General features: G+C 40.6%; 1 protein-coding gene across 2 annotated transcripts in view; it reads left to right on the forward strand.

Moving 5' to 3' along the window:
* Positions 1-24,812, forward strand: part of AOPEP (aminopeptidase O (putative)) — a gene marked incomplete at both ends in the record, with an annotated part of 347,198 nt that overhangs the window by 254,304 nt on the left and 68,082 nt on the right. Inside the window, 2 exons of one of the 2 annotated variants that reach the window (XM_084237515.1) lie at positions 19,980-20,042; positions 20,432-20,506. The exons of the other annotated variant lie outside the window; for it this stretch is intronic. Of the exons in view, the coding sequence (XP_084093641.1) occupies positions 19,980-20,042; positions 20,432-20,506 (138 nt within the window). The remainder of the gene's footprint in view (positions 1-19,979; positions 20,043-20,431; positions 20,507-24,812) is intronic. 2 annotated transcript variants of the gene reach the window in all.

Below are 24,812 nucleotides of genomic sequence, written 5' to 3' on the forward strand. Positions count from 1 at the left end.
GCAGACATTTATTGTCTCACAGTTTTGAAGGATGGAGTCCAAGATTGAGGTGTGGGTAGGGTTGGTTTCTCTTCTGTCCTTGGCTTGCAAACAGCTGTCTTCTTGTGTCCTCAGATGGTCTTTCCTCTGTGTATTTTAGGATCTCTGTCCTAATCTCATCTAAAGAACCAGTCAGGTTGTATTAAAGGCCCACTCTTATGATCTCAACTTACTTTGATCACCTCTTTAAAGACCCTTTCTCCAGGGCCTCCCTGGTGGCACAAGGGGTTAAGATGCAACTTATGAAGCTATCCTCAGACACTGCAGCACGAGTTGGATCTCTGGCCAGGGAGCTACCCACAGGGCTCAGCAGACCCCCTGTCTCGCCCGCTGCTCCCCTCAGCAGTGTATTTCAGTCAATCTACCTGTTCTGTTCTCCACTCTGTCTCTGGTGAATCCTCTCAACCCCACACCTCTGGCCTGTACCCCAGTTCTCGTATACATAAGTAAATAAATCTTTAAAAAAGTAAAGAACCTTTCTCCAATACAGTTACTTTTGGAGGTACTGGGTGTATTACTTCACTTGAATTTGGGGGGAACAAATGCAGCCTATAACAATGCTTATTTCCAGTACTTCTCTGATTAACTCCACATTTCTGGTGAACCCCTTCAAAATGGCCAGTAAAACTCACTCAGTTCCACCTCACTATATTTTGTTTCCCCGTGGATATGTGTTAGGTGTAAATTTTTTGCATCCCAAGTGGCATTTATATCTAGTCCACAAAATGGAAAAGTTCAGTGGAATGAGAAAGAACTGTGGGATGGAATTGTCCATCCTCTCAGAAAATAGTAGGTACATGAAAATCTGTGCTAGGTATTTTGTATTTGGGGGAGCATCTGATTTGTCCCTGTCCAAACCGATTGATTTCTTTGAAGGAGAAGGCAATACAGTGAGACATTTTCCTTTGGTGTCCTGAATGAAAGCTCTGAGGCCTCCTTTCTCTAACTTTCAAACTTGACTTCCAGAAGAGAAACAGAATCTCACTCAGAGTAGTTTAAGACAGACTCCACTGAAGAGTAAGGATTAAAAGTGTTTCCTCCTTGAAGATTTCCTTTGTAACAGTTTCAAATTTAGGCCTTGACAGAACTGTGGAGTTTCCCAGACCAGATAGATGAAATATGCAAGAGGAAGCCTCTTTCAGGATCTGAAATCTATGTCCTATTCCTCTCCATAAGCCCCTTCCCTTCTTGCCAAGCATATATAACCCAAGCATCTGCCCTTATGAGGAACATAAACATCTTTGAGTGAATGACACAAAGATAAGAGAAACACAGGACTTGGTCTTCAAGATGCTTAATAATTCAGTAGGAAAACTAGACACGCAAATAACTAACCTAATAAAGAAAGCAATAAGTAGTGAAAAAGTTATGCTTGGTTAGGGTTCAGAAAAAAGAGATAATTTCCCACTTGTGAAAGCAGAGAGGGTTGAGGTAATGTTGGGTGCCAGTCTTGAAAGTAGGGGAATGGCCATTACAGGCAGGGGGAGAGGCATAACCATGGTAGAAAACTAAGCATGTACATTTGAGCAGCTTTGGGTAAGTAAAATCTGAATGATGGGCTTATTAACTAGTTTGTCTTAAGCATGATTAAGGCTGAGCTGGCAGTGCCCCAGGAACAGCAGAATGGAACAGTGGAAGAAAGAACCCTTTCAGTCAATTCACTCTTACTCTCCGCTTCCTCCCCAGCCCCTGGCCCTGCCACACTCCAACCAAGGCCATTTTGCCCTGCATAAGAGAACAGTGAGTCCATTTTTTAATGTGATAAAATCCGTCAGGTGAATGCATTTTGACCACAATTTTGAGTAGTGGTCCCTGGTTGGAATGGAGTTTATTTTTGCTGGCTTTGCCTGGCGAGCAGGATCTGCAAAGCAGAGAGCAGGATCGATGAGTAATGCAGGACACAGCCAGATCTGAGCGGGACTTCAATGTGATGATGGAGAGTTCTCCTAAGATTCAGAAGCTGTAGTGAACCTTTGAAACTTGTAGAAAAAGTGCCAGCTCCTGAGCACCAATTAAATACTGGGGCATGTGGGCCAGTAGCTTTGTGTAGAAAGAAAAGTCCCTGAGTGGAAAACCAAGACTTTCCCCTCTTCAGAGGTATCAGGGAGTCTCTAGAAGTAAAAAGAACAGCTAGACTTTGTTGCTTGATTTTCTACTTTGAAATTTTGTGTCCAGAATCTATACCAAATTACATGGATACTGTTATTTTTTTTAATTATTTATTTTTAACTGAGGTATCACCATCAGGTATTACCACCAGTGTGCACCCACCACCAACCCACCCATGTTCCACCACCAAAGACCATTGTGCTTCCTATCCTCTCCGTTCTTTCTAGCCATCCTCCCCTCTCTTCCTTGGTGTTTCAGTTCTGCTATCAGCTATCAAGGGTTAGTTTTTCAGCTTGTCTTTATCTGGCTATTAACTTAGTTACTTTAAATTAGTGACACCATCCAGTATGTAACTTTCTCCTTTTGACTTTTGTCACTTAACATTATCCTTTCAAGCTCCATTCATATTGCCACAAATGGCCTGAGTTTATCTTTTTTGATCACTGAGTAGTATTCCATCGTGTATGTATCCCATATCTTCTTCATCCACGCATCTGTTCTGGGGCATGTAGATTGTTTCCATAGTTTAGCTACAGTAAATAGTGCTGCAATAAACATGGGAGTGCAGGTTTCCTTTCAAATAAGTGTCTTTTCATTTTTTGGATAGATTTCTAGGAGTGGGATGAAAGATTGGAATGGCAGATCATGTTTAATGTTAAGAGACACCTCCACACTGCTCTCCATAAAGGCTGGACCACTTACATTCCCACCAGCAGTGTAGGATGGTTCCCTTTTCTCCATGTCCTCACCAGCACTTGTTGTTTCTGGTCTTCTTGATAGGAGATAGGTGTGAGATGGTATCTCATTGTGGTCTTGGTTTGCATTTCTGTAATAAAACATGATTGTGAACATTTTTTCATGTGCCTCCTTGTCAGTTTAATGTCTTCTTTGGAGAGGTGCCTGTTTACTTTTGCCCATTTTTTTCATTAGGTTATTTGTTTTGTTTTGTAGAGTTTTATGAGTTCTTTGTGTACATTTGATATCCATCCTTTGTCAGATGTATGGTATGCAAATATTTTTTCCTATTCAGTAGAGTGTCCTTTCATTTTAATTGTAGTAGTTTCTTTTGCTGGACAGAAGTTTTTTTGTTTGCTGTAGTACAGCTGTTTATGTTCTCCTTATTGTTGGGGATGAATCCCTAAAGGCATCACTGAAGTTTATTCATGAAATGTTTTCCTATGTTTTCTTCTATGTATTTCATGGTTTCAGGTTTTACATCCAAGTCTTTTATCCATGTTGAGTTGATTTTGGTGTATGGTGTGAGATCATGGTCTAGTTTCCTTCTTTCGCATGCACCTGTCCAGTTTTCCAACTATTTATTGAAGAGGCTTATCCTAGTTCCAGTGTATTTTTTTTTTTTTTGGCCCTTTCTTGTCTTAGAATAACTATCCATATATACATATATGGGTTTTTTTTCTGGGCTGTCAATTCTATTCGATTGGTCTGTGTGTCTGTTTTTCCTTCAGTGCCAGGCTGTTTTAATTATTGTGACTTTATAATAGTGATTGAGGTCTAGAAGTGTGATGCCGCCATTCTCTTTCTTCTTTGTCAAGATTGCTTTTGCTATTCAGTGTCTTCCGTGATCCCAGATGAATTTCAGTAATGTTTGTTCCAGATCTTTGAAATATAACATTGATATTTTTACAGGGATTACATTGAATCTGTATTTTATTCTTCCAATCCAGTAAATATTCTTCCAGAGCAGTAAATATTTTTCACTTTCTTTGTGTCTTTTTCTTTCAACAGCACCTTATAGTTTTCTTTGTATAGATCTTTTACCTCCTTTGTTAGATTTACTACTAGATTTATTTATTTTTGGTATGATTGTTAATGGGATCAATTTCTTAATTTCTTCTTCTTCTATCTTATTCTTTGGATCTAGGAAAGCAACTGAATTTTGGGTATTGATTTTATATCTGGCCCTTTGCTGAAGTAATTGTTTCAATTAATTTTCCTGTGGAATCTTGAGGGTTCTCTATGTATATTATCATGTAACCTGCAAATAATGATGGCTTTACTTCTTTCCCAATTTGGATTCCTTTTATATCCTTCTCTTGTATAATTGCTCTAAGACTACCAATACTATGTTCAATAGGAATGGTGAGAGTGAACATCCTTGTCTTGTACCAGATCTTAGTAGTTTTTTTCTTCTTCCCATTATTAGCCTTGGAACCCAACTGTTGTATGTGGGGTTTCCTCTGGGCATGGCTTCACCCTCCTCACTGATCAGGGTTCTCACCTGAGAACTGCTGCTAGTGTCTCATGGGAGCTCTTGAGGCCTCTGGCCACTCTGGTTCACTGCCTGATGTGCCCAGGTCTTGGCAAGGATCTCATAGGAAGTCCTAAGGAATACTTGCTTGGTATGGATGAAAGATAAGCCCTCTCTTCCTTTTGCATCAGAAGGAAAAGGAAGCAGAAGCCACTAACTTTGAAAAGTCTATGGCTCATTCCAATTGATAGAGATAACTGGTAGTGGCCTGTACACCTATGTGTTTTAGTAAAGAGATAAGACTGGGTACTTTCTAGAAGCATAGCTTTGTAAGCTTGTGTTAGAAAGGTCCTCAGATCCACCTTGTCCAATTATGCTGGCATCTGGTTATTAGTGTCATCCAGGAAGATATTTAGTCTACAGATCCTGGACTCAGACCAGTCTCACTTAATGGGACTCTCTATAAGTAAGGCTAGGACTGACTGATAGAATCATGACTATGTCATATTCTGGAATATATCTATTAAAAAAGTTTAGTTCAGGGCCTCCCCGGTGGCGCAGCGGTTGAGCGCTGGGTTGCGAAGCTGCGCGGGGCCTCTGCGGCGCCGGTTCGATCCCCGGCTGCTCCCCGGCCACCGGAGGAGGGTCCCACATGGCGTGCAGACTTCTCCTGCCGCCCGCTGCTACCCTCAGCAGTGTACTTAAGTCCTTCTGCCTGCTCTGCTCCCCGCTCTGGCTCTGGTGAATTCTCTCACCCTCCCGCGCTTCTGACTGTACCCAGTGCATGTATAAACAAAACAAACAAACAAACCAGCAAACAAATAAATAAAGCATGCCTCTAAAAAAAAAAAAAAAGTTTAGTTCAGAAGAAAGTGATTATTTCTCATTTGTGGTAGCAGTCTTTGAATTTTATATTCTTTTCTTAAAAAGATTTATTTATTTATGTATACAAGAACTGGGGTACAGGCCAGAGATGTGGATGGTGAGAGGATTCGCCAGAGACAGTGGGGAGCAGAACAGGCAGATTGACTGAAATACACTGCTGAGGGGAGCAGTGGGCAAGACAAGAGAGGTCTGCTGTGCCATGTGGGTAGCTCCCTGGCCAGGGATCAAATTCATGCTACAATGGCTGCAGATAGCTTCATAGGTTGCATCTTAACCCCTTGCCCCACCATGGAGGCCCCAGAATTTTATATTCTTTTTGAGAAATGTAAGTATCTGGCCTTGTTGTCTAACCTTTGTTGTCACCTAACCTTTGTGCTGGGCAGTGGGTATACAAAGAGATGAAAGGGTACAGTCTCTGCGCATGAACTCATAATCTGTGGGGGCATCAAAATCCAACCATCATTGTGCACAAGGGACCATGGCTTGGAGTTTGAGATCTAGAAGGAACTATAGAGACTGACTTTCATATTTGTCTCATTCAGTCTGGAGACTAAGTCCATTACAACGTAACATGCTTGGCTGGAGACTCAGGTGCTAAGGCCCACTCAGACACAAGTCAGTCCGTTGGTTGTACATGGGAGCCAGTGTGATTGTCCTCAAGGTGCAAAGCCTGGTAGGCCATGTTTGCATATAGAAGTGTTACCTGCTTTTCAGGTACATGCATATTGTGCACTGACAAAGAGATTCACTTAGATAAGGACTATTGCAACCCTTGTCAATTGCAATATATAAATAAAATTCAATTTTATTATAACCATGCTTCACTTATTTCATATACAGGGACCTTTAAAATGGAGGCATCACCTCACCTAAACTCAAAGAATTAAGAGAAAGATAGCTTGAGATTGTGAATCTTCATGTCCAGAGGAAAACATCTGATACAACTTTTTAAGGAGAATTACCCCCATTCTGTCTTTTACTAGACTGAAGACATGCTCTTGTAGACTTTTCACCAAAGGCAAAGTATCCTCTATTTGCACTGTATTCTTCCCATGTTCTTGGGAGAGCCCTGAGACCCAACAGTGTGGTGAACTGTGCATGTAGATGCACTCACATGCAGGCCCTCTGGGCTCTTTGACATTGCACAACACTGTTGCATCTACCAGTGTTCAAATCAACACCCTGGGCTTCTTGGCAGTGGCTCTGATGGTGACTGTATCTGGTCGTCACAGGGACTTGTGCCAGCATGGGTGGAATATATGGACGAAGCACCTGCTGGCAAGGAAAGCTATGGGGAACATTTAACTACCTTTAGAACATGGGACTTTTTTTTTTTTTCTGATGGAGAATCATTATGTCTTAAAAAATAGAGATATGTTTAGTAGCTGTGTGGTATGTATTTTCCAGGTGTGGCCTCCACTTCTTCCTGATTGGTCTTTTATGATGTTGCACAACTTTGGGCTGTTTAGAATCCTAGTATAGGAGTAAGCCTTGGAGGAAAGCTCATCTTTTCACCAGTAGGGAGCTGCACCCTAGGACAGATGTCCTGATCTGTCTAACTCATAGCCTTGTTAGTGCCAGAGTCAGGAGTTGGATCCAGGACTCTCAGCCTTCAGCCCATCTGACTGAGGCATTTTGTGGTTTTCAGCAATGTTGCTTTTAATCCAAATCAGCTTAGTCTCATCTTTGCCTTAATTTGCATAGGACCTGTGAATACACACTAACAGAACACAGTAGAGAGCCCTGAGCAGTGATGATTTTGAATTTAATTGTTAACTGCTCTTTTTCTTAAAACTCTTTGTATTGTTTAGTGGATAAAAATGTGCTTTGTGTGTGCAATAATGAGAACTTCACTTTCCAGGGTTTCATGGGCACACACGGCCCTCTTCCACATAGATGTTTTTGAAGGGCAGCCCTGTGTGTCTGGTCAAATAATGTTTTCCTGGAGTAGTTTTCACATGTTGCCTCTGGATGGTGTTTGAAGTACCCTTTCAAAAATCCCTGTTTGTGCATTTCTTTTCTTTCTCACTGGAAATGGAGATTTGAAGATTATTAGGAGAAATCTTAAAAATCAACCAACAAGAGCACTTATGCTAGTTGATCATTAATGGATAGGTATTTGCTTCTAATTCAAATCAATTATTCACAGATATTAACCTATTTGACCAGTAGGGTTTGAAAAAAAATTACTAAGGCTGTTAATATCTTCACATGCTTGCAGATCAAGAAAACTACAGGTCAGTTTACCTTGGACAGTGGTAAATCTTATTTCTAGGGTACATTTTCAGATACAAAAGTAGTACATTTTCAGATACAAAAGTAGATACAAGTTTACTTCTGTTGCCTAACTATCCTCAGGGAAAATTACCCAGTGAGTTCTCACTTGCCTTTGGTCAGAGGGGAAAACTTTGAGGCCAGATGCTCCAGATGGAACACCACATTTTTTTATGCCTCTTTTATTTTTAAGTCATTAGAGTATTTCCCCCTTTAAAAGATAAAGACAAACTGAGTCAGTAATGAAATGTTTACGAGAAGTCGCTGCAGTGCTCATTGCATTTCTTGCAATGGAGTGTTGCGGTGCCCTTGTATTGAGAAAGCAAAGCCTATTTAGTGTAGAGGTATAACAAGAAATGATCAAACCCAGATGCGCTCCCAAAATTATATTTTCAGAGCATTTATATGTCTGTTACAAAGTGTGCTACATGCTAAAAATATTTTCCTTTGTAGGCCAAGGGAAATTTCGAACCACATTGAGGGCTACATAGATCAGATGGTTTTTCTTAAGAGTGTTAAGGGCATCCTGGTGGATGTTAGCCCTGACTTTACAATACAACATTATTTATGCCAGAAAGCTTCACAATTCAATTCTTCTTTAATTTCAGTGACTTTATTGGCATGAAAATGCATGGAAGGGAGGCCAGAGTCAATACATTAGAATCAGGGATTATAATTCAGGGGCACCAAGTGATAATGGGATTGGGCTGGAGAGAGCACCTTCATCCTTGGGGTCCATTTCCCAGGGGAGAAGTCACAGCCAATGCCAAGCAGCTTCACCTGCCTTTCTCTGAGTGCCCAAGCCTTTTCTCTCCAGGCTTGCTTCCTTTTCCACAGTTGTATGAGTTGTCACTTTTCATATTTCGTGCAACCAAGCAAAGATACATTCTCTTTAAGACTTTTTTTTTTGGATGTGTTTAGTACAAAGTAGGCTGTCTTGAGTTCTCACTGGGTCTCTCCTCTTTAATTTGTTTTTCTTCCTCCCTATCATTGATTTTATACTGGAGATATGTCTGCCTGGGCTTGGCATAAATTGTGCTAGTGAATTAAGTTGAAGTGGATGCATCCTAGAATATATATTCAATTCTCTAAAGAATTTTTTTTAATGTAAACTTTCTCTTTCCCCTACCAGGTGTACTGGGCATACCATTTTACAACTTGAACATCCAGAGTAAAAAAAAAAAAGCTGTTATTTTATTCAGTAGGGGCTATGCTAAGTACACTACACATAATAGCTATTTACTTCTTGTGTGTACATCTCTGTAAAATAGACATTATTATGCCCATTTTATAGATGAGGGTACTTAAAAGCCTGGGTTTTTATTATTACATTGGTTTCACATGCACAAAACTACTATTAGGATTTTAGATGTTTTTGCATCTAGCACCTGATAATGCCTTCAGAGAACAATGTAGAAACATCAGCTTTCATTTTATGATCATCTTGTAACAACAGGCATGTTGTTTTGAGTGAGATGGGAACAGAAATGAAATGACCTCCTTTCTATTAGGCATGTGAGAAAGAGAACTTGGGGAAGGACCAGGAGTGCTTGTTTGTGGTGATTTCAACACGTCACGTACCTGTAGGCTCCCTCTAATAGCACCACATCTGTGCAGGGGGTCAGGTGGAGCTCTTCAGTAGGATGTCACAATTCAGCTATTTGGAGACCTTTAAGAGTTTGCTTCGGTTCAAACTACAAGACAGGCTTTTGTCGCTGAGGGGAGAGGGGAAGGGAATCAGTATTTAGTGGGTCACCTGTGTCTCACTTCAGGTGCGGTCTCATTTTATCCTCCCAACACCTCTGTGAAGCAAGTAGCACCATCTCCATTTCATAGGCTCAGAGAGGCTGTGTGACATGCCTGTAGCTTCTAGGTGAAAAGATTGAGGGCACCTAGGATAACTTTTCAGCTATGTGTATTTCCCATTGCACATGGTTTTGCAAGGAGACAGATAGTTGTTACATTCATAGGACAGGACTTAAAAACAGCAACAGAATATTGAGCCTCAGAGAGCAAAGCAGGAAAATAAGAAATGCTCAAATAGAAGGCAAAGCTAAAACGGGCCGCAGTATTTGCACTATAAATGAAATCCAAAATTATGAAAAGTCAGAGATAACCAGAAAATTATTAAGTTTAAGAGATCCTAACATAACCTAATAAGACTATGAATACAACTTAACTTGGTGGATTCTTAAATTCTGCATATTAGAAAGTGTTTATGATAAGTCTAATAAAGCTCTAATGTTCTTTGTGGTTCTTTTCCATCTTTCATACTACTAAGCACAAAAGCTGTGTTGTGAGCAGAACGACTGGGTTTATCCCTGGTAGAAAGAAGTTATGTTTGGTATCTCAGAACAATGAGAGTTTGCTGCTTGGCTGATCAATGCTGGATCAAATTCACATTCCCCAGCTCCTACTCTCCCACCTACATGGAGGGGGTGGAAGCAGAGCAAAGGGAGGAGGACAGATCCCTTTTCACACAGAGGGAGATGTGAACTCAGGCTTTCCTAATATGGACACAGCTGGGCCTGTGTAGCATGTGACATTGATTTAATCCACTGCTGAAGAAAACAGCCTACAGAAAGTAAAGAGATTAGCAGCCAATTAATGTCACCCTTCCCATTGTTTTCCTGGAACACCTCTTACATGGACCTAAATATTTGGTGAGCAAACATTCAGGAAAAATGCTTTTTTTTGGTCATGTATTATTTATTTTTGAGATAACCATCCCACTGCCACCCCCAACTGTGATGAATTTGACTTTTCTTAATCTCTCTCTCTCTCTCTCTCTCTCTCTCTCTGTGTGTGTGTGTGAGAGAGAGAGAGAGAGAGAGAGAGAGAGAGAGAGAGAGAGAATGTCTTCTGAATAGAGGTAGAATGACTCAGGCCTATTCCTCGAGTTTGCAAGCTGTCACTTTACTGGGCTTGACACAGCCTGGATTATTTTACTTTGGGACTCACTGTCCTTAATCCAAGTTAGCAGCCTTCCAAATGCAAAATCATTGTTTTTAGAGAATGGGTGGCATCCTCTGCTGTGAGTGTACATGGTGTATAGGGGAGGAGTGAGAAGTACCATCTCATGCAGGCTGCAACCAGGTCAGCACTGACATCGGCTTCCCTGAGTATAAGGATGTTTTCTCTCAGGATCAGAGTCATATTCACCATGGACCTGAAAAAAACTCTGAAAAGTCCAATACCCATCATTCTCCTCTTCCTTCTGGTTAGTGCTTAACTCTTGGACTTCTTTTTAAGTTTTGTTTTTGGGTGTGTGTGTTTAACTAATTTGCCCAGAAATTTATCCCTAAGTATAGGCTATCAGAAGTGCTACTCTGATCAGCCTGACAGTGCATCCCACCCAGCTTTGTGTCTGACATCTGCCCGAGGGGCTTACTGCTGTCCTCTGTGGCACTGACCTTGAAACTTAGATGTCTTCCAAACATCTGGAATTTCTTCACTGTAACCTGTTAGAGATGGGTTATCATGAAAATGATCTAAACTTGTGGTTCTCAACACTGACTGCACATCAGAATCACTCATGAGGGAGAGGGGGATCTTGAAAATGACTGAAACCGAGTTTCCATACTCAAGAGACATGACTCTAAGCAGTCTGGAGTACCATCTGGGCACAGGGATTTGTAAATCCTTCCGGATTTTCTAATAAGCAGTTGAGGTGGGAATCACTGATCTAAAGCCATTCCCAGATAATTTTCTGTTTCATCTATGAAACTCTTAAAGGTTAGTGTTGGCGAATGTTAAACGGTAAAGAATTATAGTCATACAGGTGTTAGAGATACACTAATATATGTTTTCTAGAATGGCTGCTTCAGTAGATTTGTATGTACAGGATTATATTTTATGGGCTGTGTTTTGATCTGAGGTTGATCTGATTCACATAATAAGCAACTATTTTAAAGTGAGAAGATCATGCTAGATGTTCTCTAAGCTCTGATGCTGCATTTCCAGCCAAGAGGTCTGAGAACCACACAAGATGAAATACTAAAGGTACTGAAATCCTCAAGACTCATTTTCATTCTGAAAATTGGACTGTGTGAGAAACCTAAGAACAGTCTATATGTGGAAATAGTTCAGTTCTGTACAAAACTGGCCACTCTGGTTCTTTCTACCAGTTCTGAGATTCCCTGGTCTCTGAGAAAGGTAGCACTTCAGTACTTTGGTTGTCTTCAGGTCAATTCCTACCAGCTTCTAGAAGTGCTGGATTGCTTCTTAGTTCCAGCAGGTCGGAATTTGATCAGCAGCATTGTTTTGATCAGAATTTGATCAGCAGCAGCTCCTTTCCTTTCTAAGCAGATCACACTTTTCCTTTTGATCTTCAGAACTCATGGAGAAGGGAAGCTTAGAAGAGGTCAGACTCAAATGTGAATGGATTCAAACTCAAACAGGTTATGGAGCATGACTTATCCCGGAACACATTACACCTTTGTCATATGAACTTTCTGAGTACATGGATGATATTTTATTCTTTGTGTTCACAAAGTCTAGTGCTCTGTTTTGCCTAAGGACTTAATATGTTTGTTGGTGAATAACCCATCCTTATGTCCAATGGACATACTGCTTCTTGCAATATAAGCCCATTTAATTCTCTGGTTTTGATATCAAAGGGATATAATGGTTGGGTAACATTTTTCTTTCTTTATTGAGTTAGCATTGGTTTACAACACTGTATATGATTTAGGGGAATAGGTTCTCTTCCCCTCAGATGTGTGTCTCCACACCATTCTCTTTAAACATCCATAGTCATTTACTGTAGATCATTGGGTCTCCCCTCCCATTTGTTCCCAGTTGGGTAGCATTTTTATATCTGTCCTGTGTGACATTTGTATAGTATTTTGTTTTTATTTTTAACTTTTTTCATTGAATTTTTCAGTTAGGTATAATCAGATGTACTTAACTTCAGCAATTCAATGCTAAGAGTTGTTAATGGAGAGAGAGAAATATTAGAAACATATTATAAGCATAAAACTTTACCTTTCTTCCTGCCAAAAAAGAAAAAAAAAAAGAAAGGAAGAAAAAGTAGACCCAAGATATTGTATTTATCCATACCCCACCTTATCCAAATGGAATTAAGTCAGATCCCAAAGCAAAATATAGCGTGATATAAATAAATTAAAATAAGAAAAAAAGCAATGTGAACATAATGATAGGAAAGTAAGATGGAGCCAGGAATTATATTAGCACCATACCATATACACCCCCTTTCCATAATTGTGGAAAGGGATAAATTGTAGTGTTTGTGAGCTAAAAGCAAGCCAGTTGTCCAAGTCCAACAGTTCCTGATGTTGATACTAGGGACATGTTTTTCCTATGGTTTCTCAGAAAATTACTATTTAATGTAATTAAAAAAAAACTCTAAAACTATCCTTACAGTAAACATTGTAATGGATTTTATGGGGCTGTTTCTTATAATGCACCTCAATAAAGGTTGATGCATAGTGCAATGAAAGGAATTTCATAGAGCACCAGTAAGATTCAGTGCACATATTTTCTCCCACTCATTAGTGTGCCTTTTCTTTTTTTGAAAAAAAAGATTTATTTATTTATGCATACAAGATCTGGGGTATAGGCCAGAGGTGTAGGGGGTAAGAGTATTCACCAGAGACAGAGTGGGGAGCAGAATAGGCAGATTGACTTAAATGCACTGCTGAGGGGAGCAGCAGGCAAGTCAGGAGAGGTCTGCTGTCTTTTCATTTTAGTGAGAGTTTCTCTGGCTGTGAAGATTTTTACTTCAAGGTCGTCCCATATGTTTATTTTTGCTTTTGTGTTCCCTGCTGTTGTAGTCCCCAAAGATAATACTATGGAGTGTAATGTCTATGGAGTGTTTTGCTTCTGATTTCTTATATGTATTTTATGGTTTCATGTCTTACATTTAAGTCTTTACTCCAGTTTGAGTTCATTTTTGTGTATGGTGTGAGATAGTGGCCTAGTTTTATTCCTTTACATGTGGTTGTCCAGCTTTCTCAGCACTATTTGTAGAAGAGACTATAAATACCAATTTGTAAGAGAGACCCTCTCTCCCTCCATTGTATACTCTTGGTTCCTCTGTCATAAATTAATTGTCCATATATGTGTGAGTTTATTTCTGGGTTCTCAAATCTATTCCCTTGATTATAAATCTATTTTCATTCATTCAAGTACCATACTGTTTTGATTACAAACTACAAATACTATTCTGATTACTATGGCTTTGTGGCATAGTTTCAAGTCTGGGTCTTTTTTTTTTTTTTTTTTTGGTCTGAATCTGAATTGTTTTGGCTATTCAGGATCTTTTGTTATTCCATGTAAATTTCAGTAATTTTTGCACTCTGTCTTTGAAGAATGTCATTGAAACTTTGATAAGGATTACATTAAATATACATATTATTTTGGGTAAAATGACCATTTTAACAATGTAGGTCTTCTATTTTTTGTTTTTTAATAATGTCTTCTAGTTTTTGTTGTACAGGTCTTTTACTTCCTTTATTAAGTTTATTTGTAGGTATTTAATTCTTTTCAGTGCAATTGTAATTAGGATTTTTTTCTTGATTTCTTTCTCTTCTAGGTTACTAGAAGAATGCAACCAACTTTTGTGTATTGATTTTGTAGCTTGCCATTTCACTGTACTGATTTATTGTTTCTAATAGTTTTTTTTTTAAATGGAGTCTTTATGGTTTTCTATGTACATTGTGAGGTGATGTGCAGATAGTGATAGTTATACGTCACTTTTACTTACTTAAACTCTTTTTGTATCTTTCTCTTGCTCCAGCTAGGACTTCCAATACTATGTTGAATAGTAGTGGTGAGAGTGGATGTCCTTATCTGATTTTAGAGGAAAGGCTTTCAGTCATTCATCATTGAATAAGATATTAGCTGTGGGTTTGGCATATATGGGCTTTATAGCCAAGATCTACAAAGAACTCATACAATTCAACAATAGGGGAAAAAGTAATCCAATCAAAATGGACAGAGGTGTAAGTATACACTTCTCCAAAGAAGTACATGGGCAATATACAGATGATGAAAAAGTGCTCATTACTTTTTATCAGGAAAAGCAAATCAAAACCAAAATTTAATACTACTTCATACCTGTGAGAATGGCTTATATGGAAAAGACCAGAAACACCAAGTGTTGGTGAGGATGAGGAACCCTTGTCCACTGTTGATAGGAATTAAACTGGTTCAGCCTCTGTGGAAAACAGTATGGAAGGTCTTCAAGAAATTAATATATGATCCAGCAATGCCTCTTCTAGGTACCTAAAGAATATAAAACACTAATTGAAGGTATATATGCATTCCTATGTTCAGTACAGCACTATTTACAGTAGCCAAGGTATGAAAACATGGTATGAGCACCTAACTAAGGTAAGTGCTCAATAACAATGAGTGGATTAAGAAGATGTATAGTTACATAATGGAATACTACTCATAAAAATGATGAAATCTTGCATGGATGGTACTAGAGGGAATTGTGTTATGCAAAATCAATCAGAAGGAGAAATACAAATACCAAATGATTTTATCTCCCATGTGGAGTATAAAGAAACAATCAAAAAAGGAACTGACAAAACTACATTAGGACCCTAGCAATCTGACTGCTGAGGCAACCAGAGAGGGAGGGTAGGTGTAAGCAACATAGGGAGAGGGGGCCCATTGGACTGTGGGTGGAGGATTATTGGTGCTTTAGTGATGGGCATGGTATGGTAGCATACATCTGAAGAAGTGTGAATTTATCCTCTAAAACATATACAATACATTTGAGCAATAGTGAGTTCTTGGTTATGGTTACTGAAAGGAAGAGATTCTCTCAATTAGTCAGTTCACCGCAGCCCAAGTGTGGGATGGATTGCCTATTTTGAAAACTAGACTTTAGAGGGGCTTTCACTAAGAAGTCCATTTGGTTGGGCCAAAAAATTATCTCCAGAAAGAAATTAGGCATCTAACACAGACACAAATTAAGCAATTATATATGTATATATGTGTGTGTGTATACATATATATAATTTTTCTATTATCAATTAAATAGATATCATAAAGAACCAGTACAATTCAAAACAATAGAACAAAATTTAACAACATAAACATTTGATATCTTTATCTCTAATCCTTATTATTATTATTTGCAGGTTAAACTAAACTTTATTTCCAGGCCTATAGATTCTTTTAACTTTCCCTGAACATATGTTGAATATAGAGTCCTTCTGAAACCTGCCAATTCTTCTGGATCTGTCTACCCTGTTTCATAGTAAAAGATCTTTTGACTTTTCCTAGGAAGTAGTTTTCACTCTGCTATGTGCAAGGGATAGTAATTTGCTACCTAAGGCTGTTTGGTTTAATTAAAGAGCTTCCCCTTATGTGCACTCTCAGCCTTCTAGTTGACCAGAAGGGGTGGGTGTGTGGGTGTGTCTGTGTGTGTGTGTGTGTGTGTGTGTGTGTTGAGAGAGAGAGAGAGAGAGAGAGAGAGAGATTCCTTTGGATTGTACCTCATCACAAAGTAAAAGCAGGAAGAGAGCACTCATATTTTAACAATGTGAAATTTGTATCACTCTCATTTTTTTCTGTGAAAGGAGTAATTTCCTCTTGAGTTAAAAAAAAAAAGAAAAAGAAGAAAACAGAAAAAGATTTTTCCTCAAAAGTAATCTCCAGCCAGTAGGTTAAGTAACGCTTTTATTTTAAAGCAATGGCATTTTGCTCAGCCTCTGAAATGGTTTTCAGCTATTATAAACTGCTTTGACAAGTAAATTTCTTAGAACAACTTCCTTTTAGAAACTTGCATCTCTACTAGATGAGGCATTTTTAAAGATATGGTTCAAGTAGAAAACCTTTGTTTTTAAAAGACAGCTATAAAATGCTCTCACAACATTTTGAATGATAGTAATCCTGGCTACAGAATTCAACTTCCAACAGTCGCTGTCTTCCTCCAATTCTCCCCATACTACCTTTATTGGGATCAATCATGAATTAAGTGAGATTTAAATAAATAAAAGGAGAAATGGGTGGAGTGTTAATATTTTTTCCTATATCATATGTTACTATTTCATTCTAGGTTAAATTCAGCTCCTAAAAACAGCTTTGGGATACAATGTTTGTGATGAATATATGAGGAAATTAGGTACCATTGATTTTCATTTCTAGTTTAAAAAAACTCATTTTAGAACTAACCCCCCCCCCCCAACGTAACTGATATGTCATGGTTTCTATATTTAAAAATGCATGTTACAAAATAAGGTATTTTAGTGGAGAAACAAACAGGACTGAAAAGTCTTCACTGAAGACTGCCTCCCTTGAAATTTCATAGGCTATTCCTTTTTCCTTTTTCCCCCATTCACTTACTTAATATATTTATAGAGCAGGTACTATACGCCAGGCAAAGTTTTTAGTGACTGCACAAAAATCAAGAACAAAAGAGACCAGATTTCCTTCTTCTTGGAACTTAAAAGTCAGCTGGGGAGACAGACATTCAATAAATTAATTTTTAAAAATAGCTGTAATGGAACTAACTATACACCCCCAAATAGTGAACCCTAATGTAAACTAGGTACTTTAGTTAATAATGATGTATCAAATATTATAACACCAATAAAATAATGTATCATCAATTGTTACAAATGGCCACTTAATCCAGGATATTAATAATGGAGGAAACTGGTTTGGTGGTATATGGGAACTCTGTGCTTTCTGACCATTTTTTCTGTTAACTTCTCTAAAAAGTGAAGTCTCCTAATTAAAGATAATCACTTTAAAGGGAAGAAATAGGATGCTATTAATAGTGGGATGACATAATTTGGTTTGGGGAGTGAGTAAATACTTTTCTAGAGAAATGCTGTAAGCTCAGAGCTAGCAAATAAGGAGAAGCCAGCTAAGAAGGAAGTGCATTCTGGGCCTCCCCTGGTGGGGCAGCGGTTGAGTGCTGGGCTGCGAAGCTGCCGGCTGCAAATGCCTGCAGCCTCTGCAGCGCCGGTTTGATCCCCAGCCTCCGGCGAGGGTCCCACATGGTGAGCAGACCTCTCCTGCCGCGGCTGCTCCCCTCAGCAGTGTATTTTGTCCATATGCCTGTTCTGTTCCCGCTCTGGCTTGGTGAATTCTCTCACCCTCCCGCGCTTCTGACTGTACCCAGTGCTTGTATAAATAAATAAATAAATCTTAAAAAAAAAAAAAAAAGAAGAAGAAGGAATTGCATTCTTAGTAAAGCACAGCCATATCACTTGAACTACCTTTGGAAATATTCTGATTTCTTTGTGGAGGACGGATGGGTTTTGGGAGTGAGCTGGAGGAGCAAGAGTACAAAGAAGGAAGGCACTTAGAATGGACTACAGCTTTTGCTACCCACTCAAAGTTCTAGAAGAGCCAAGTGACAGTAGGATGTTTCCTTCCTCAGCTGATGCTAGAAACCTTTAGCTCTCCATGGATTGGGTGCTAGGAAAAAAGGAAAATGTCAGTGGCAGGAAAATGGGATTCCCAGATCTCAATTCCTAAGACAGTTTAGTGACTCAATGGGATTTATAGAATGAGGAATGATCTTGTGTGTGTGCATTAAAGCACAACCACATGAGAATTAGAAGTACTAACTACTCAGGCGTAACAACAGATTTTCATAAAAGTCTGTCTTAGGCTTAACTTGTAATAATTATCTTTAATTTTACTATTGAATTAATGGAATTCAGTTTTTTGTTTCTTCTAAGACTATATGTTCGACAAAGAGGACACTTAATAAAAATCCATTTAGGAAGAATTAGAGTATAGGGATAGTAACTTCCCGAAGGAAAAACCTAGTGGTTAAGAGATGTGTCTGCCAGTGATAGATTTCTATTGATTCTGGAACGGTTATAAGTATTATGGAAGCTTAAATAGTTCAGTTTTATTTCCATTAAAAATAAGCAGCTCTGCAATTACGTAACTTCATCATTCGTAAGCCTGTGTATGTGCACTCAAGATTTGCAAATTGTTCACTTTTCATAAATTTATTTTACTGTAGAAAATTTGTAATGATAGGTAAGACTTAATAACATGTTGATAAACCGTTGACAAATGATCATGCGTTTGGTAACACTTAGCTAATAGTGAATCAAAATGGTTAATATCTTTCTAGTTAGATATTTTTCCTATACTTGGAAACACAAACAGTAAGTCAAGAATCCTCCATTTGAGGAGACCTATTGTTTATTTTAGGAAAAAGACATGCAGCATCAATGTAATTTTAAGTGGCTCAGTAATGAATACGGGATGAAGGGATAAAATAAAGTTTTCTACTCTGATGTCTCCATTAAGAAGCTCCTCTTTGTGTAAAATACTCCACGGCAAAGTTGCTTCTATTTAAAGTAGTGAGTTTGATCTTGGCTTTGATCTAAAGCTTTTGATCTTGAAAGAAGGATGGAGTAGCAATAAAGAGAGGGCAAGACAGATTTTCTTTAAAGAAATGCGATAAAGTTGAAGGGATGGTCAAGATCAGCAAACACAACTGCGACCCGACTCTTCTCCCGAAGTGAGCACCCTCAGTTTGTTTCAGCCAACTTCTGATGTGGCTGGGACAGAAGACTTTGGGGGTTCAGCGGAAAAACTTGGAGGTAGCTCACACTTTGAAAACTAAGTAGAAACTTTCCCCTTAATAAGAGGACAGATGGCCTTCTTTAATCAGTTCTCCGCCGGCGGCTCCGGGGCTCCGTAAGCTGGAGAGCGCAGGGCCGGCTGCACCTTGGCGGCGCGCGGACTCCGACGGCGCGCGGGGACCGCGCGGGGTTTCCCTTTTCCGCGCTCCCGGCTTGTCCCGGGAGAGGTGACCCGCCCCGGGGTTCGGAGGGACCACCGAATAGGTGCGCTTCGTGGCGTTTCGTTTATTAGCAGAGAAAAGTGCTTTAGGAAAGTTCCGTTCCCCCGGCAAGCCCTCTAGACGCGTAGGTGGCAGACGCGCGGCGCGGCTTCGGGTGGGCCGTGGGGGTGGCGGTGCGCCCCAGGCTTTGCCCTTTCGCCCGCGGGCGGCTCGGAGACGGCCCCGCGGCCAGGTGACCCTTTCGCGGGGACCCAGGGGTGCGCGGGCGGAGGCTAGAAAGGTAAGGCGTGTGCGCCGGGACCGAAGTCCGCTTGTTGCGGGGCGCGGGCGCACGGACGCGGCTGGGACCCGGGAGGAAAGGAGGTTTGTCCGGAGAACAATAAAGTAGCCGGCGCGGGCGGGGGGAGGGCGCCCTGCGGGCCGGCGCGGGCGGGGGGAGGGCGCCCTGCGGGCCGGCGCGCCGCGTGTACCTTTAAGGCAGGCCCCGCCCCCCCGCGCCGGCCCCGCCCGCGCGGCACCCGAGGTGGTGCGGGCCCGGGGCGCCCGCGGCTCCGCGCGGACCAGGAGGGCTGGCGGCGCGGGGTGCGGGCTCCCGCGCCTTCCCTCACCTGCCGCGGGCGAGGTCCGGGGTCGGCGAGCGAGGGGGGGGGGGGGGAAGGCGGGGCGGCGCCCGGGCTAAACTTGACTCTGTCCCTGTCCCCGCAGCCGCTGCGGAGCGAGCGCCAGGCCCGGGCGGAGTGCGGGCTCGCGCGGCAAGTGCGCGCCGAGGTGAGTGCGCGGGGTCCCTGCGCGCCCCTCTCCCGAGCGGCGGGGGCCGCGCCGTCTTCGCGGAGCCCCCGGAGGCTGCTCGGCGCCGGCGCGCGGCGGTGCGGGCGGAGGGGGCCCTGGCGCGGGGGCCCTGGCGCGGGGGCCCTGGCGCGGGGTCGGCCCGCTCAGCCGGGGGCCGCGGGGAGCGGCCGGCGGAGGTCACGGCCCCGGCGCGCCCCCCGCGCCCCGGAGGCCCCCGGCGTGGAGGCGGCCGGGCGAGCCTGGAAAACCGCGGGTGGCTGCCCCAGGTGGAGCCGGGGAAGGTGGCTTCGCGAATCTGTCGACCCTCTGCTTTCTCCCGGGGAGACCCGGCGTCCTGTTTCACATGCTGTGTGGTGTTTCAACTTCAGGTCGCGAAATGGATTCAGGTGAACCGGAGACCCCGAAAACGGAAACGAAAGGAAACGGAAGAAGTGTTTGAAAAGGTAGGGGTCCCCGAAAAGGAGCACTGAGTAGAGTTCTTGATAAATCTTTCCGCCTTCCTCAGAGGTCACAACAATGGAGTAGCCTATTTTTAAAAAGTTTTTATCAAATTTACAGTAAGCCGTAAATTTACGTGGATAGTTCTGTAAAAATATTGGTTGAGAATCCTAATGATCATCAACATACGATGTTCTTCTAAAATAAAGTAAGAATGACCCAGGATTTGTTTCATGCTTATTAAGTAGAGCAGTAAAGCCCAACTAGGTCTATTATTGTTATGAAATCGGTAGACTTTATGATGGCAGTGTTAAGGTACCTCTAAAAAAACCGGGGAGGGGTGGGGGTTGCCTGTGAATAGATCGCCCACTGTACCAGGTTTCTGTTTTGGACTGTGGTAGATACAGTAGCATCCACACTCATTTAGACTTTAGTCATCTCAGAAATGGAGAGGGAAGATGAAAGAAGCGGATTAGTTTGAGACACTAGGAGGGAATGAAACTGTAAAGCAGTTTTCTAAATTTAGAATTACAATATGTTGCTTCGAAGAAGTTTGGACTATCTCTTTCCCCCTGAATTGTATTCAGTTAAGACTTGATATGTCATTGTATTCTATATTATGAACTAAGGTAAGTAGTCTTTTGTTTTCTAAGTGATTTTTATTGATACCTAAAAGTGAATTTTTATGAATGTTAACAGCAGATATGATTTTTTGTTGTTTTGATAGGCAAAATGATGATTTTGCTTAATTATTTTACTGGTCTTTATCCTGGATAGTACTAACAGATTAAAATAGCGTTGTGTTGTTTTTCTGCTGCTAGAATGTATCATGAATCACTCCTGATTCTGAAGCCAAATTCTTGCTGATAGCATTGCTGCCAACTTCGGGGATGTGTTGCCTTAGTATGGGCATTGCAGCGTCTGAGAATGTGCACAAAGCACATCATAATTAAGGTGATACCAATTTCAGAGTGCATTTAAGGATACCAAAGATGGCTTCTCAGAGAATTGTAAAAAGAACTGGCCTAGAATATAGCAAGACATTTATATGGAGACATTCAGTATGCGAAAAGTGGATACCCAGCTCTTACCTTTTTTAGTAGAGGCACTTCATTTAAACACTAATAGGACAAGTTGTCATTTTGAACAGATTTGAGTTTTTCGAACATTCCTCAGTAGGCTATGGTTTGTGGTGTTTGCTTCACTTTCTGGTGTTAGGGTCTAGGTCTAGGTGTTTTTTAAAAATGTTTGTGCGGTTACGAAAAAGATCATGAAATGTCCAAACAAGGATAAGGAATTATGGCTTGCTCAGTATTCAAAACAGTTATTTTCTACCTACTTTTTAAACCAAAAGATTACCCACATACATGCTGTATCCTGCATAAATGAGGGGAAAACTATTTGTGGATTACTTGGTACTGTCACTTCCCAAATCTGAACCTGAAGTAACCACATTCTGCAATGCCTGAAAAAGAGAGGAGCTGGGGGGAACTGAGGATTTTGCTTCCCAAGGAAATGGAGTTCTTTGCTGAGCTTTTCTCTTTATTAGAGGCGATTGTGTTAAAACTTATGGGGAGGACACATTTTTGACTTCTTAGAAAATGTGGGCAGCAGTTTTAAAGAGGACAGGAAAAGCAGGTTGGGACCAACTCGAAGAACTTCTTTTCAAGGAGTGAAGCTTAAAGCTTACTAGCTTTGAGGATGGAGGTGGGAAGGGTGCAAAGATGTAAAATTTCAGTAGTTGTATCAGGCAGTATTACCAGTGTCTCCAGCATTTCCTCCTGACTGTTTTTGCATCTGCCCTGCCTAGGAGAGGGTTTAGAGTTCACTTAGGCTACACCTGTGACATTTTCAAGGGCAAGGTGAAAGAGAATGAGATCAAAGACCAAGGGCAGGAGAACAAATTCTGAGGTGCTTAAACTCTCCTCAGCTGGTAACCAAGGGTGTCCTCTGATTGCCCAAGTGGTTATTCCGAAATACAGATCAAATTCTGTGTGGACATGAGTATTCAAACAGAAGTCATGTGTTAACCTTTTGCTAGGATTTGAACCTGTTAATAGTAGGAATCTAGGTACTGATCTTACTGTTGCTTGTTTAATGTCAGCCATGCCACAAGTATAAGCAAATAAGTCAATTTTCCTTTTTTTTATACATACGCTATATCTTTCTAGAACTTTAAAATCATGGCATTTCTCCATTTATTCACATATTACCATAAAATAAGAAAATCTGTTTTAGTCATTTCTAGTAGGGGTGCATTTCAACTCTAACGTTGCCTTTATGTGCCTGCTTTGTTTTTTGTGTCTGTATTTCTTCCCCACGCTGCCCTTTCCTTCATGTCCTAGGTTTCTTTCTGCCTCTTCAGGCCTTGCCAGGATTCAGCTAACAGAGTGAACTTGGTTAACTAGTCTGTATTTAACTATACTAGGGTCATAACATTTTTCCTCAAATTTTTACTGACTTATGGGAGGTGAAGCCTTCCAACCTGCTTGAGGAAGGCAAACAATAGTGATGTAGGACTCGCGTCTGGAATCAGGCCCTGGGAAAGAAATTATACAGAAAGAATGTCATCGTCTAGGAGATAGATATGTTTCCCTCTTGAAGTGGTGCGCGTAGCTTGATGTAACTTGAAATAATGGTTGAGTATTTCAGTTGAACTCAGGAGGGAAAGCAAAACAGACTTACCCTATGCTCTGCAATGAGTTAAAATAATGAATAATGAAATAAAGTAAACTGGACACATAAGAGATGCCACTGGAGGAGGATTGCCGCCTCCCACCCACCCACCAGGGAGCACTGCTACAGGTCTATGCTGTCTTACAGGTTTCCATTTCTTACCCTTTTGAAGGCACATCATTCTCTCTGCGCATAGGCTTCTTCTATCTTTTCTGACATTTTTAAAGTTTCATAATTTAGCCCCTTTTCACTCACTAGTATAACTGAATTCTTTTACACTGTTTTTTGTTTTCATTTTATTTTATTTATATTTTTTTAAAGATTTATTCATTTATGCATACAGGAACTGGGGTACAGGCCAGAGGTGTGGGGGGTGAGAGGATTCACCAGAGAGAGAGTAGGAAACAGAACAGGCAGACGGACTGAAATACACTGCTGAGGGGAGCAATGGGTGAGACAGGAGAGGTCTGCTGCGCCAAGTGGGTAGCTGCCTGGCCAGGGATCAAACTTGCACTGCGGTGGCTGCGGATAGCTTCATAGGTTGCGTTTCAACCCCTTGAGCCACCAGGGAGGCCCCTGTTTTCATTTTAAATTGCAAGACTCACCTCTCCTGCTTCTGGTCCCTAGGTATTTACTCCTTAGAGTTTCATATTCTGACTTTTTCATTCTTTGAGTTCCTTTCATTTATTTATCTTGAATAATTTGTATAACAAAAAGGCAGGGGGAACATGTACAACTCCACAAAGAGCAGTTAGGATGGATAATTCAGCCTATGCTGCAAGGGGCAGGCCATACATTGGTGACTGGAGCAGCGAATTGTGTAATGTACATTTATTGTAATAACATTAATAGATCTTAGTAAATGGCTATTGATTTTGGAACAAGAACAATCTTTTTCTCCCCTGCTTTATCTTTGATTCAAAGATAAATGATCCACATCTTTGAAAGACTAAGGAATAATATGTTTTTATAAACATACCGCTTTATAAGGATTAGAATATGCTATAGAATAATTTATGAAATGATATATTTGAAGAAAATATATGAATAGTGAATGATTTTTTTAGAGGAAGAAAATTTCAATTTTCAAATTCTGAAGAAACTCCCTGCCAACTTTCATGCATATTTGATAATATACAAGACCTAATTTTAAAATACTTATTTCTGATCATCAGCAGGTAATATGCAATGATGTCAAAAGTAGTCATTGGCATACTTTCAAAACATGGAAAAATCAACAATTCTAAGGTCGGCCTTTATTATTAACAAGTGATCTTTTATGTGTGTTGGTTTGTTTCTAGGCAAGTGGTGTTGGCAGAGGTGAGGTTCTCTGGCCTCTGTTATGATTAGTCATAAGGAACAACTAGGTGCAAATGATTTCCAATAAAAGCACCCTTTAAAGTAACAATTTTTTTTTTCCTGCTAGTGCCTGAAAAGCTATACTTTTGAGCATGACATTGTTTAAAAATTGAAATTTTCCTTGAAGTTTTCCTTGACATATCAAGTAAAAGAAAATCTAAAAAGGTGATTGTGAAAATGTGAACTTTATAATATTTAATGGTCATTTTAGATGATAAATTCTATTTTCTGAGTCTTTGAGGAAAAAAGACTGAAACTATTTTGTTTGTGATAATA

The sequence above is a fragment of the Talpa europaea genome (genome assembly GCF_964194135.1).
Source record: "Talpa europaea genome assembly, chromosome: 7".
NCBI lineage: Eukaryota > Metazoa > Chordata > Mammalia > Eulipotyphla > Talpidae > Talpa > Talpa europaea.